Raw genomic sequence first — 12,555 nt, forward strand, 5'->3', positions numbered from 1 at the left:
AACTCAAAAAAATATATATAATAATAATAATAATAAATATATCTTGGTATTTAAAGTCTTTGAGATTATAGGGTTGTCATTTTCAGTGAAATCTCGTCTGTCATGACCAAAAGAATCAGTTAAAACATTGCAACACAAAGAAATGACAAATGTTTGAGGTGATGGATATCCTAATTACCCTGATTTGATCATTACACTTTGTATGTATGTATCAAAAGGTCGCATGTAACCCATAAATATGCACAGTTATCATGTACCACTTAAAAAACCCAAAGTTTAAACAAAAAATTAAACCTAAGAAACTACGTAATAGTTAATAAAACATCATAAAGTACTATCTGGAAACAAAGAGTAAAAATATCCCAACTGATGGCAGCATAAGCTCCCCCATCCCAATTCTGGTTATCTATAACATTTATGCAATAAGTTTTCACATGTTAAAAAGAAAGTTCTCAATTTAACTATACAAAGAAAACAGTGGAACAAAACCTTACTTCTCTGTATCTAACAGAAGTGTTAAGCTAAAAATTTAAGCTACACTCTAAAACATGACTTCATAGTCTACTGTTTTATTTTTCATAATGGTTATGAAACAGCAAAATATAGAGTTATAATAAAAATCAACACTGAGATTTTTGTCCACTAAGATTTTTGCACTCTAAAACCATCTTTATTTAGTAATGAATAACAAGTGCTAAATTTGACTACTCTTTTCCTAATAGAGAATGAAATATAGACAAATACCCCAAAAAGTAGATTACTGCCTATAAACACAAAGCTAGCTTTTTCTGATATCACAGAGACTTCAGAAAAATTACTTGTGGGCAATACAGTTTTATAAACTATGAACAAATAACTCTCCAAAGGAAAACAAACCCATTCCCTTCACAAGTCTTTTCCCCAAGTATTATACATAAAACAACATCATTTTTTCCAGTTAAAGAAACCCTCCACACTATGGACATCAGTCGCCTTTACATAGTTTAGAAATTGCTCCAGAATTCCAATAACCATATTTTATCTTTCCAAATGACAAGACTCTATGCCATTTTACCAGAGCACTGTGCTTCATGCTAACACTTAACTTTTAACACGAGATATTCATCCCGAACACCCAGCACAGCCATTTACTACAAGTTTACCAAGTATCTAGCATGGTGCAAAGCACTACACAAAGATCTCCTTCAGCCTCCCAACAACACTGGTTGAGAGGCTGATCGTTTGTCCCTGACCCCTGGGAGGTAACCTGTGATAGGAATGTCTTTTTTATTCATGGTCCCGCCCCCCTCAACTGACAGCTTACGCTAACAAAATGATAGAGTAGGAGCAAAACCAACTGTGTGATTAGAGTTGCCCAATTTCTGGGAAGGAAAGAGGGAGTTGGAGATTGAATCATGTGGGCAGTGATATCATCAATCAAGCCTATATAATAAAACCCCAATAAAAACTCTGGACACCAAATCTTGAGTGAGCTTCCCTGGATGGCAATATTCTTTGTGTGTTGTCATACATCAATGTTCCAGGAGAGTAATGTGTCCTTGAGGACAATGGAAGCTTCCCACGTGAACTCTTGTTCTACGCCCCTTTGGCTGGGCCTGACTTGAATCCTTTTGCTGTGATAAAACTTTAACCACAAGTACCATCAGCCCATAGTACCTCTGGGTTCCACACAAGCAGATTCAATCAACTTCAGATTGAAAATATTCAGAAAAAAGATGATGGCTGCATCCATACTGAACATGTATAGACTCTTTTCCCTGTCATTATTCCCTAGAAAATGCAGTATAACAACTATTTACACAGCATTTACATTATATTAGGTACTACAAGTAATCTAGATATGACAAAGTTCATGAGAGGATGTGCCCTTAGCCTCAAGGTTGAACAACTTCAGGTAACAATCATATTGGCATTATTCGCAATTCGCTGTTGAAGAAATCAAAGTTTAGAAATACCATTCTTGGTTTTTTTGTTTTTGTTTTTGTTTTGTTTTGAGTCAGAATTTCATTCTGTTGCCCAGGTTGGAGTGCAGTGGCACACTCACAGCCACCACAGCCTCAACTTGCTGGGCTCAGGGGATCCTTCCACCTTAGTCTTCCAAGTAGCTGGAACTATAGGCAAGTGTCACCACACCTGGCTAATTTTTTTTTTTTTTTTTTATATAATTTTTTTATTTTAAAGATGTGGGGTACAATTCAAGTTAGGTATACAAATGTTCATTATGCAGGTACCCTTGCCAGCTAATTTTTAAAATTTATTGTAGAGATGAGGTCTCACCAAATTACCCAAGCTGGTCTCAAATCCCTGGGCTCAGGCAATCTTCTCACCTCCATCTCCCAAAGACCCGGGATTACAGGTGTAAACCACTGTGCCCAGCTTAGAAATACCATTTTTTATAGAAGTCTGGTCCAAACCAGACTTTAATGAAATCCCTCCCCCAACCCAGGTTACTTGTCTGCCCAAGTCCAGGTCATCAGATATTGCTTTCATTCCTCCACAGTTCAGCCAATTGGCCAATTTTCTTTATACTGCAGTCTATTGTTTTCTTTCTGGTTTCTTTTCCCCCCATAAGGCTGGTGAAAAAACAGATTTTCCAGTCTCTTCCCTCAAATCCATAGCACTTTCCATTGTCCCTCACCTTGTCCCCTCCCCAACCAGCACATATTTCCTTTCCATGTTGTGTGTGTGTGTGTGTTTGTTTTCGTTCTTTACACTACTACTAGTCACTAAAAGGAAATAAATGTATGCATTCTTTAATACTAAAATTCTACTTCTAGAAAGTTATCTGATGGATAGTTTAATATGTGCACAAAGACATATAAAGATGTTCAATGCAGTATTATTTGAATACTGAAATGACCTAAAAATCTACTAACAGAGTACCAGTTAAATAAAGAACAGAACACTCATACAATGAATATGCAGTCATTAAAAAGACAAGACAGGGCTGGGCACGGTGGCTTATGCCTATAATCCCAGCACTTTGAGAGGATGAGGTGGAAAGACAGCTTGGGCCCAGGAATTCAAGACCAGCTTGGACAACATAGTGAGACCTCATGTCTACAAAAAAAAATAAAAAATAAAAAAATTTGCCAGCCGTGGTGGTGCCCACATAAAGCCCCAGCAACTCTGGAGATTGAGGCAGAAGGATCACTTGATCCTAGGAAATCAATCAAGGCTGCAGTGAGTCGTGATTGTGCCACAGCACTCCAGCCTGAATGACAGAGTGAGACTATGTCACGAAAATATAAACAAACAAAAAGGATAAAGTCGGTTTTCGCTAAGTGTTATATAAAAATCTTAAGGATAAATTTTAAATAAAAGAAGCAAAATAAGAACAGTTTATATGGTATGCTAGTATTTATCAAAAAAAGTATAAATGTTTACTTATGCATACAGTATCTGCAAGGAAACACAAAAAACTACTAATCATGGTCCCTTCCAGATCAAGGAACAGGTAAACTGAGGAGTAAACTAAGAAATGAAAAAGGGAAGAATAATTTTCATGGTACTCATTTTTGTACTTTTTAAGTGTCATACTTTTGCTTATTAATTTTTTTCAAGTCAATTTAAAAAAGCAGTGACAAAGACTGTTCTTTGTATTCTCTGTCCTTTGTAAATATGCCCTTGTAACTATCTTTAAATGTCACGAAAGCAAAAATTCTTTCCTCACACCATGAGGCATTCCTACTACCCTTGTTGCCTTCCTTTTTGTTGACTTTATATATATATATAATATATAAAAATATATATATAAAATTTTATTTACTTATTTGTTTATTTTTGAGTCAGAGTCTCACTCTGTTGCCCACACTGGAATGCAGTGGCATGCTCACAGCCACCACAGCCTCGACCTGCTGGGCTCATGCGATCCTTCTGCCTCAGCCTTCCAAGTAGCTGGAACCACAGGTGTGTGCCACCACGCCCAGCTAATTTTTGAATTTATTGTAGAGATGAGGTCTCGCCAAGTTGCCCAGGCTGGTCTTGAACCCATGGACTCAGGGAATTCTCTCACCTTGGCCTCCCATAGTGCTGGGATTATAGGCATGAGCCACTGTGCCCAGCCTATATATATATATTTTTTTTAATAAAAAGTTAGAATATCTAGAATAGGTATAAATAGATTGACCTATACTCTCTAAATTCTAGTGAAATTAATTTTTGTCTGAGAAACCCTAGACTAATATACCTAAGTTCAACCTTACCACAACTAACAGGAAAATCTACTGAGATCATTTCTGATTCAGACTCATCCACAAATCCTTTAGGCACACAAACTTCAAATACACCATGGTATATATACCATTATGATTGAGAGAAAATAAATATATTTCTCTACCTTCACACTCCAAACTCCCAAAAGCCTATTCCACAACTGCTGCTGAAGATCACTGTTGAAAACAAGTTCCTCTTACCTACTCTTCTTCTGGTAATGGAAGATCTCAGAACTCAGTCAATTTAACCAAGGTCCCTCCATAATGCAGGCAAACTGTAAGTTCTCTCTGCACCCAACCTCTTCTCCACAGACAGACACATATGAGATTTCTGGGATTAACAAAATTCTTGAATACTATGCTACCTAAGGTTACAAGGGGCCCAAGGAAAAAATAAAATGGTAATAAATTTACATGAGAGATTAATGTCTTGTGTACCTGTAGCATCAGCTGCCCTATTAACTGGCTGGGTACAAAAGTGAACATTTGAAGCTGTAAAATACAGAATGGAAAGGATTTCCTGTACATAATCATGAATTACATCCTAAGTAGCAGCTGGTTTACAAGTAAATAACAATATCGCCACTGGACAAGTATGGAAATATGCAAGTAACAGGAATACTGTACAATTGAACTAAAGTCAGAACTGTCCCCGTGCATGGACAATTCATGAGTTCAACAAATATTTGCCTAGCACTTAATATATATGAGACACTATTTATTACCAAATACTGCAACTAAGAAGTAGTATCTTATACACCAGTCTAGCTGGAGATAATAAGAGAGAAAAAGATTAAGGCCAAATCCACGATTATGAGTCATCAGCAGCTCTTTCTACAGCCCAAATATGATTTGGGGGCTTTGTGGTTTTTTGTTTTGTTTTAATGTGTTTTGTGGTACTGTAAATTGTATTACAGTGCAACTTGATTTTCTGCTTAGGAATCAGAATGTTAGTGTACAGAAGTCCCCAGATTTCTGAGTTTTGGTGACCAACAGAAAAACCAAGGGAAGGGCTACTAATTTTTTTGCCAAGAATATTATAAACAAAACTATTCACCATCATTTCATATACCAATATTTAAACAAAGGACAATTCTCAGAATTTAAACAAGTTTAGCTGCAAGATAAACTCAGGATGTCTTCCGTCATTTTACTGTGTATGAGTGAAAAAAGTTCAATATAGACCAACATTTCAGAATAAAAGAAAGGTAAAAGAAGAGAACACGGACTTCAGAGTCAGAGAGGCCTGGTTTCAGGTTTTCTGATGGCAGGTGAGTCATTCAGCCACTCTGGGACTCAGTTTCCTCAAGGATATTATCTCAGAGGTTTATGGAAGGACTAAATATTAACATACAGAAAATGACTGACATTAAATTTGGTGCCTAGGAGGTGCTCAACAAATGTAAGTGACTTTCACTGGTTAAAATAAAATTGGGACTTCCACTTCTGGCTATGACAGTCTAACTAGCCCTGAACTAGACCCTTTTCCCCATCCCAATTGTATGCAATAATATAACTAGATAAAATACGTGAGCTAACTACTGAACAGGTAGGTACTGAACAACAGACAACACAAGACTACAATAACTAGGAGAAGGGAAATTCATGAAGTAAGCTCCAGGTCAGCCCACCTGTGGCACAGCAAGCTAGAATCTAAGCACAGCAGGAAGGTTCCACTGAGCTAAGACTGGATCAGAGCTTGGGACAGGTAAAATAGCTAGGATCTATGGGTCAGGGCAGCAGAGGGCTGAAATGAGTGCAGGGTGGGAGGGGCAGAAAAGGACAGAAGTCTATGAGGTCACCTGTGAGTAAGTTCTTGACTGAGGTTGGGCTACACATGCACAGGGCAACACTCTCCAAGTTTACTGGACAGTGGCTGCTATGGCATTGAGAGAGTAACAGAGATACTTGAAATCTAGCAAGCAGTGCTGACGTCTTTGGAATTCTGGTCAAGACAGTCATCCAGAGAAATCACAAAGGCCATGTCTTAGAGGAAGAACAGCCTAGAGCAAGTCTTACTTGGGATGCGCTCTAAAAAGGGATGGGGGAAAGCCACTGCGACTCAGCACAAGGTACAGAGTCCATAAGTGATAAAGCAGTGCAATCATGCAGAGAGCTGGGTGGCAGAGGCAGCAAAAGAATGGCTGCATACAAGGAACGATCAAATGAGTAAATATTTTGAGGACAATGAGAATCAAGTTTCCTCCTGTCTAGAAAGAACCTTGTGATGTCAGATTAAAACTGGAGAGAGCACTACAAATGCATGGTTTTCAATATGTGGTAGATGTTAACATATATAAATATGATAGATAGATATAAAGCAGGCCAGGTGTCATGGTTCACACCTGTAATCCCAGCACTCTGGGAAGGTGAAACAGAAGGTTTGCTTGAGGTCAGGAGTTTGAGATCAGCCTGGGCAACATAGTGAAACCCTGTTATCTACAAAATTTTTTTTTTAATTCAGGGTTAGGTATACAAATGTTCATTATGCGGCTACCTTGCTGATGAGGTGTTTTACAATTTTTAAAAAAATAAAAATAACCAGGCATGGTGGCATGCATCTGACCTCCTAGGTATTCAGGAGGCTGAGGTAGCATTACTCGGGCCCAGTAGTTTAAGGCTGCAATGAGTAACAATGTGCGCCATACTGTACTCTGACTGGGTGACAGAGTGACACCCCATTTCTGAGGAAAAAATAAATATAGATAGATAGATCCACTCAGAGGGCTCAGAGTAGTAACACCTCAACAACAACAAGGACACCTACCATCTTATTTCTTTTTTTCCTTGTCTTTTTTTATTTTTATTTTTTTGAGTTGGAGTCTCACTCTCTTCCCGGGCTGGAGTACAGTGGCACGCTCACAGCCACCCCAGCGTCGACCTGCTGGGCTCCAGCGAAAATGCCGCCTCAGCCTTCCAAGCAGCCAGAACTACATGCATGTGCTACCATGCCTGGCTAAATTTTTGTTTATTGTAGAGATAAGGTCTCGCCAAGTTGCCCAGGATAGTCTCGAATCCACAGGCTCAAGCAATCCATTCGCCTCGGCCTCCCAAAGTGCTGGGATTACAGGCTGAGCCACCGAGCCTGATCATCTTACTTCTTTTTTTAAAATATTTTATTTTATTTATTTTATTTTTTTTTGAGTTGGAGTCTCACTCAATCATTCAGACTGGAGTGCAGACTGGAGTGCACCACAGCCTCGACCTGCTGGGCTCCGGAGATCCTTCCAGTCAGCCTTCCAAGTAGCTGGAACTATAGGTGTGCGCTACCATGCCCGGCTAATTTTTTGATTTATTGTAGAGATGAGGTCTCGCTGCCCAGGCGGGTCTCGAACCCACGGGCTCAGGCAATCCACTCACCTCAGCCTCCCAAAGGCGTGGGATTACAGGCTGAGCCACCGAGCCCGGCTCTCATCTTACTTCTAAACACCTTTTTTCACCAAAAGGAATCAGGCTCCTTGGCAAAATGGGTGATTCCAGAGCTGGGGCAGGGAAAAGCCCAAGATGTGCCTGGGACATCTTGTTGTGCCAGAAAGAAAGAAGTGTTCAAAGAACAATGGGGATATGAAAAAGAACAAACACAGCTTGAAGGGGCTCCTTCTGGCCAAATATATGACAACTTGAGCGTGAGAATAATAGAACCGTGTGAACAGATACTGATACAAATATATACAACAATACATTGAAAGTTTTATAAGGAAGAGGGTATTTAGTAGCCTCAAAGGACTTCCCCACAAACTACTTATTGATTACATATGGAAAAAGAGTGATTTTACAGTGAAGTCTTGCAGACATTCACTTAATCAAGCAATGAACATCACCAATTATAGAACAAATCAAAATCCTATGTCATATGATAGAGTTAAAACCCATGATTTCTGTGGTAATCCTGTCACAGATACAACTTGACTCTAAACATGAATATCAGACAAATCCAAATTTAGGGACATTTACAAAATAACTGGTCCGTAATCTTCAAAAGTGTCAAGATAATGAAAGTCACAGAAAACCTGAGGAAATGATCCAAACTGAAGATTAAAAGACAAGACATACAAATGTATAATTTGGAACTAGATCATTTTGGTACAAGGGACATTGTTGGAAAAACTGGATCTCAATTTCCTATTTAAATCATGAGGTTCAACTAGATCTATTGCTCCAAATATCCATAAAATACACAAAGGGATTTTTGCAATAACAAAAAACTAGTTTTAACAGCCTTTCAATGTATCATGATATTCTAATCATGATGATAAAGACTACCGTAGACACCCAGAGGACTTAACCAAATATCAAATTTAAATTTTGGCCGGGCAAGGTGACTCACACCTGTAATCCAGCACTTTGGGAGGCAGAGGCAAGACTATTGCCTGAGTCCAGGGGTTCAAGACCAGCCTGGGCAACTTGGTGAGACCTTGTCTTTGCAATAAATAAAAAAAATTAGCTGGATGTGGTAGCACATGCCTGTGGTTCCAATTACTTGGAAGGCTAAGGCAGAAGGATCACCTGAGCCCAGCAGGTTGAGACTGCAGGAACCATGAGCATGCCACTGCACTCCAGCCTGGGCAACAGAGTGAGACTCCTACTCAAAATAAACAAACTTCAGTTTTACAGGAGGCCGGGCTTGGTGGCTCAGCCTGTAATCCCAGCACTTTGGGAGGCTGAGGTGAGAAGATTGCCTGAGCCCAGGAGTTGGAGACCAGCCTGGGCAACTTGGTGAGACCTTGTTTCTACAATAAATCACAAAAACTAGCTGGGCATGATGGTGTGCGTCTGTAGTTCCAGGTACTTGGAAGGCTGAGGCGGAAGGATCACCTAAGCCCAGCAGGACGAGGCTGTGGTGGCCATGAATGTGCCACTGCACTCCAGTCTGGGCGACAAGAATGAGATTCCAGTTAAAAAAAAAATTTTTTTACACGAAAAGTTTGGGGGTTTTTTTGAGTCAGGGTCTCACTCTGTTGCCCAGGTAGGAGAGTGGTAGCATGATCACAGGTCACCACAGCCTCGACCTCCTGGGCTCAGGCGATTCTTCTGCCTCAGTGACCCAAGTACTAAAGGCATACGCCACCACACCTGGCTAATTTTTGTGATTTTTTTGGTAGAGATGAGATCTCACTATGTTGCCCAGGCTGGTCTCAAGCAATTCTCCTACTTCAGCCTACCAAAGTGCTGGGATACAGGCACGAGCAACTACACCAAGTGGGAAAAAGTTTTAAGGAAAAAACAAAAAAACACAAACAATAAACAATGCCTCCATCAACAGTATATGCACACAATGGAATATTATCAAGCTCCATCAGCTGATATGGAAATATACTAAACTTTTGTTAAATACAGAAAGGAAAATTTATTGGCAAGTGATGCTGTCAAAAAAAAAAAAATGACGTATTTCTATTTGTATCTATGTGTGCATGTATGAATGTATAAGACAGTCATTTATATTGACCTATATATGCAAAGAAAATTTCTACAAGGCTGCATGACAAAAAGTTAATGATTAGTTCTGAAAATAGGAATGAAAAGTCAAAAGGGGACAGAGCACTTAATTCTCCAACTTCTACCCTTGTATACTTAATTGTCACCAAGAAATTTCAAAAGAAAAGTCAATCTTCTTAGTAGCAACAAATACATACAGCACTCAGATCTTGGTTTCTAACTACCACTCACATCTAAAAGAAAAATCCTTGGAGAAATGGCCTATTCTACATATGAGTCAGAGTAAGTAATGTGAGCTGTAGACATCTTGTTGCGCCAGAAAGGAAAAAAAGCACATAAAAACTAATGAAGGCATGTGAAAAGGATGAAGAAGTTAGGCAACGGGACTCCCCACTAGCCAAATTTGGGATAATTTGAACATCAAAAAGAATCACTTTAACCAACAACAAAAAAAAAAAAATCAAGAAAAGCAAGAAAATGATTACTGCAAGAACCAACATAATAGCAGTTAATTATGGGGTAGGAAGAACAGAGAGTTTCTAGAATGCTGGTAACAATCTATTCGTTAATCTGGAAAATAATTACATGAATGTTTATTTTATAATTATTTATTAAATGGCATGTATTTGTGGTATGGACTTTTAGATACAGAGATTTCATAATTTTAAAACAAAATTCTAAGGTCTTAGGGAAAAAAGAGGTCAAGCAAAAACAGGAGCCTTTTAGAAAGAAAATTAGAATATTTTACCTGCAAGAGTATGTAGGCTCTCCTACTTTAAAAACACGACCACAAAGATGAGAAGGTTTGTTTGCTTGTTCAAGTTTTGGAAATCCAAATGCAGGATCTTCACCACAAAGGTACCATTCCATTGGTGCCAACAAAACGTGCTGTGCCAGCATGTCTTCTTTCTGTGGAAAAGGGTTGGGACCCCTGCAGTAGATTTTGGGTACATAGTGGGTTAAATGCTGGTACACTTCTCTAGGGAGGTCAGTTGCTTGCAGCCATTTCTTTAAAAAAAAGAAAAAAGGGTTTTAAACAACACAATAAACTGCTAATTTGAACAAATCTACCCTACTTTATTTTAGGCACAAAAATAATGATAAAAGAGTCTATGGAGGCCAAAGCAACTCCATCTTGGATGCTAGTCCATCATGTTGCCTTCTGGGAAGATCTCTAAGATTCTTGATTTACCTACTGTTCCTTGTACAAGAGCAGGTAGTTACCATAAATCCTGACCTTAGGTCAAACAACTTTGATGTTATTGTACTTCAATTGTCCCACACATTCCTTCTGAATCATTCCTTCCCTATGGTGTCAAAGCCCTGGCTTTGTAGGTAATAGCACAGGGATCCACAATCTTGTCTTGCTGCCAAGACAAAGACATGGCTTCTGTTCCAAAGTCCCAATTAGTTTCTTTCTTGGAAACTGGATATGTCAGTCTCTCAGCTTCCTTGGACTTTAGGGGTAGGTTTGCACAGACCTGCCCACCACAAAACAGTCTTATACTTGGTTTACAATACTTACCACTGTATATTAGAAATTTAATCTATTAAAATGTCAAGTATTTTAGAATTCTACTTTAAAGTATAAGTGAAATTAAACAAGCTCCCCCCCCCATGACTCTTGAAGCAATCTTCTACCGGCAGTACAGAAAAGCAATCACAAGAAATCATTACATAAGACACTAGTCATTGAGCTCATCTGACTTCCTTTCTGATGCTTTGCGCAAATGTTTTATTCTGATTTTGATATGGATTTTCACACCAGAAGAGCATGCAGTGAATATGCATAGCCAATACTAGTTATATTTCTGATTGACAAGTAAATTTTTATTAATGTCAGTCTACAAGAGACTTTGTTCTATCAATTATGTCTTCTTTCCTTGATCAACCTCTCTCTATAAGATCTTTTCCCTTTGCTACCCTCACTAAGGACAAAAAAGGCTACTTTTCTCCAACCCTCTAAACCTTTATGTATAACTACTTGTATTATACTTAGATATCTCATAGGTACCAACTCAATATATCCAAAATTGAACTCATGATCTCCCCCTGTACCCCTAACAAAATCTGTTATTCTCCTCATTTCCCTGTCTTGGCTCTATCTGAGTATCCATACCAGAAATCCTGAGATTCTTCCTTCTTCTTACCCAACATCTAATCCATCATCATGTCTTGTCTATTAGGCTTCCTAAATGTCTCTTAAATCCACCATTTCTCTACAGTCATTATCCCCACTACCCTAGTCCAAATTGCTTGCTACTATCACTAGAATTAGTGCAACAATGTCCTAACTGGTGTCCCCATTAGTCTTGCGCCTCTGTAATCCATTTCCAAACTTCAATACCAGAGTAATTTTGGCATAATGCCAACCTGCTCATATCATTTAGCTTCCCATTACATTTAGGATCAAGTCAAGTCCCCCCACATGGCTTACAAGGTCCTCTCTCTTGATCAAACTCTCCAATCTTCTCTTCCTGATCCATATTAATCCTCTCTGTCTGTTTTACAAAGCTATTTTCTACTCATTCTTCAGATTCCAGTTTATGTTTCACTTTCTCTCAGATGACCTCTCACAGCCCATTCCTCATTCCCATCTCTCTTCCTCAACCCCTAGATCTAAAACAGAATCTGGCCTCGTGAGCATTTAGTAAAATATGCTAAGCTAATTGTTAAGTGACCATAAATGTGTTTATACTGCTTACTGTCACATAATATTGACAACTTAAGAAAGATGCTCCATGTGGCTTCAATGACAGCAGAGATAAAGAAGCTCCAAGCCTGCAGCATGGGTCAGATATCAGTCTCTAAAAACTAAACCAAGTAAGGCCTAGAGAAGGCACCCTTCAAATCACCTCCTTTCTTTCCCCTGTCTATATTCTTCAGCCCACTTCCTTCCTACTAA

At 38.9% G+C, this 12,555-nt stretch overlaps 1 protein-coding gene across 2 annotated transcripts in view; it reads right to left on the minus strand.

The window, feature by feature from the left end:
- UBR2 (ubiquitin protein ligase E3 component n-recognin 2) overlaps positions 1–10,658 on the minus strand; it is a 112,028-nt gene extending 101,370 nt beyond the window's left edge. For both annotated transcript variants that reach the window (XM_008062570.2, XM_021714749.1), the window contains exon 1: positions 10,399–10,658. In XM_008062570.2, the coding sequence (XP_008060761.1) occupies positions 10,399–10,550 (152 nt within the window). In that variant the 5' untranslated portion in view covers positions 10,551–10,658. The remainder of the gene's footprint in view (positions 1–10,398) is intronic.
- Positions 10,659–12,555: the final 1,897 nt, after the last annotated feature.

This window comes from Carlito syrichta, unplaced genomic scaffold (assembly GCF_000164805.1).
Source record: "Carlito syrichta isolate Samal-C Ts95f unplaced genomic scaffold, Tarsius_syrichta-2.0.1 Scaffold305755, whole genome shotgun sequence".
In the NCBI taxonomy this organism is placed as follows: domain Eukaryota; kingdom Metazoa; phylum Chordata; class Mammalia; order Primates; family Tarsiidae; genus Carlito; species Carlito syrichta.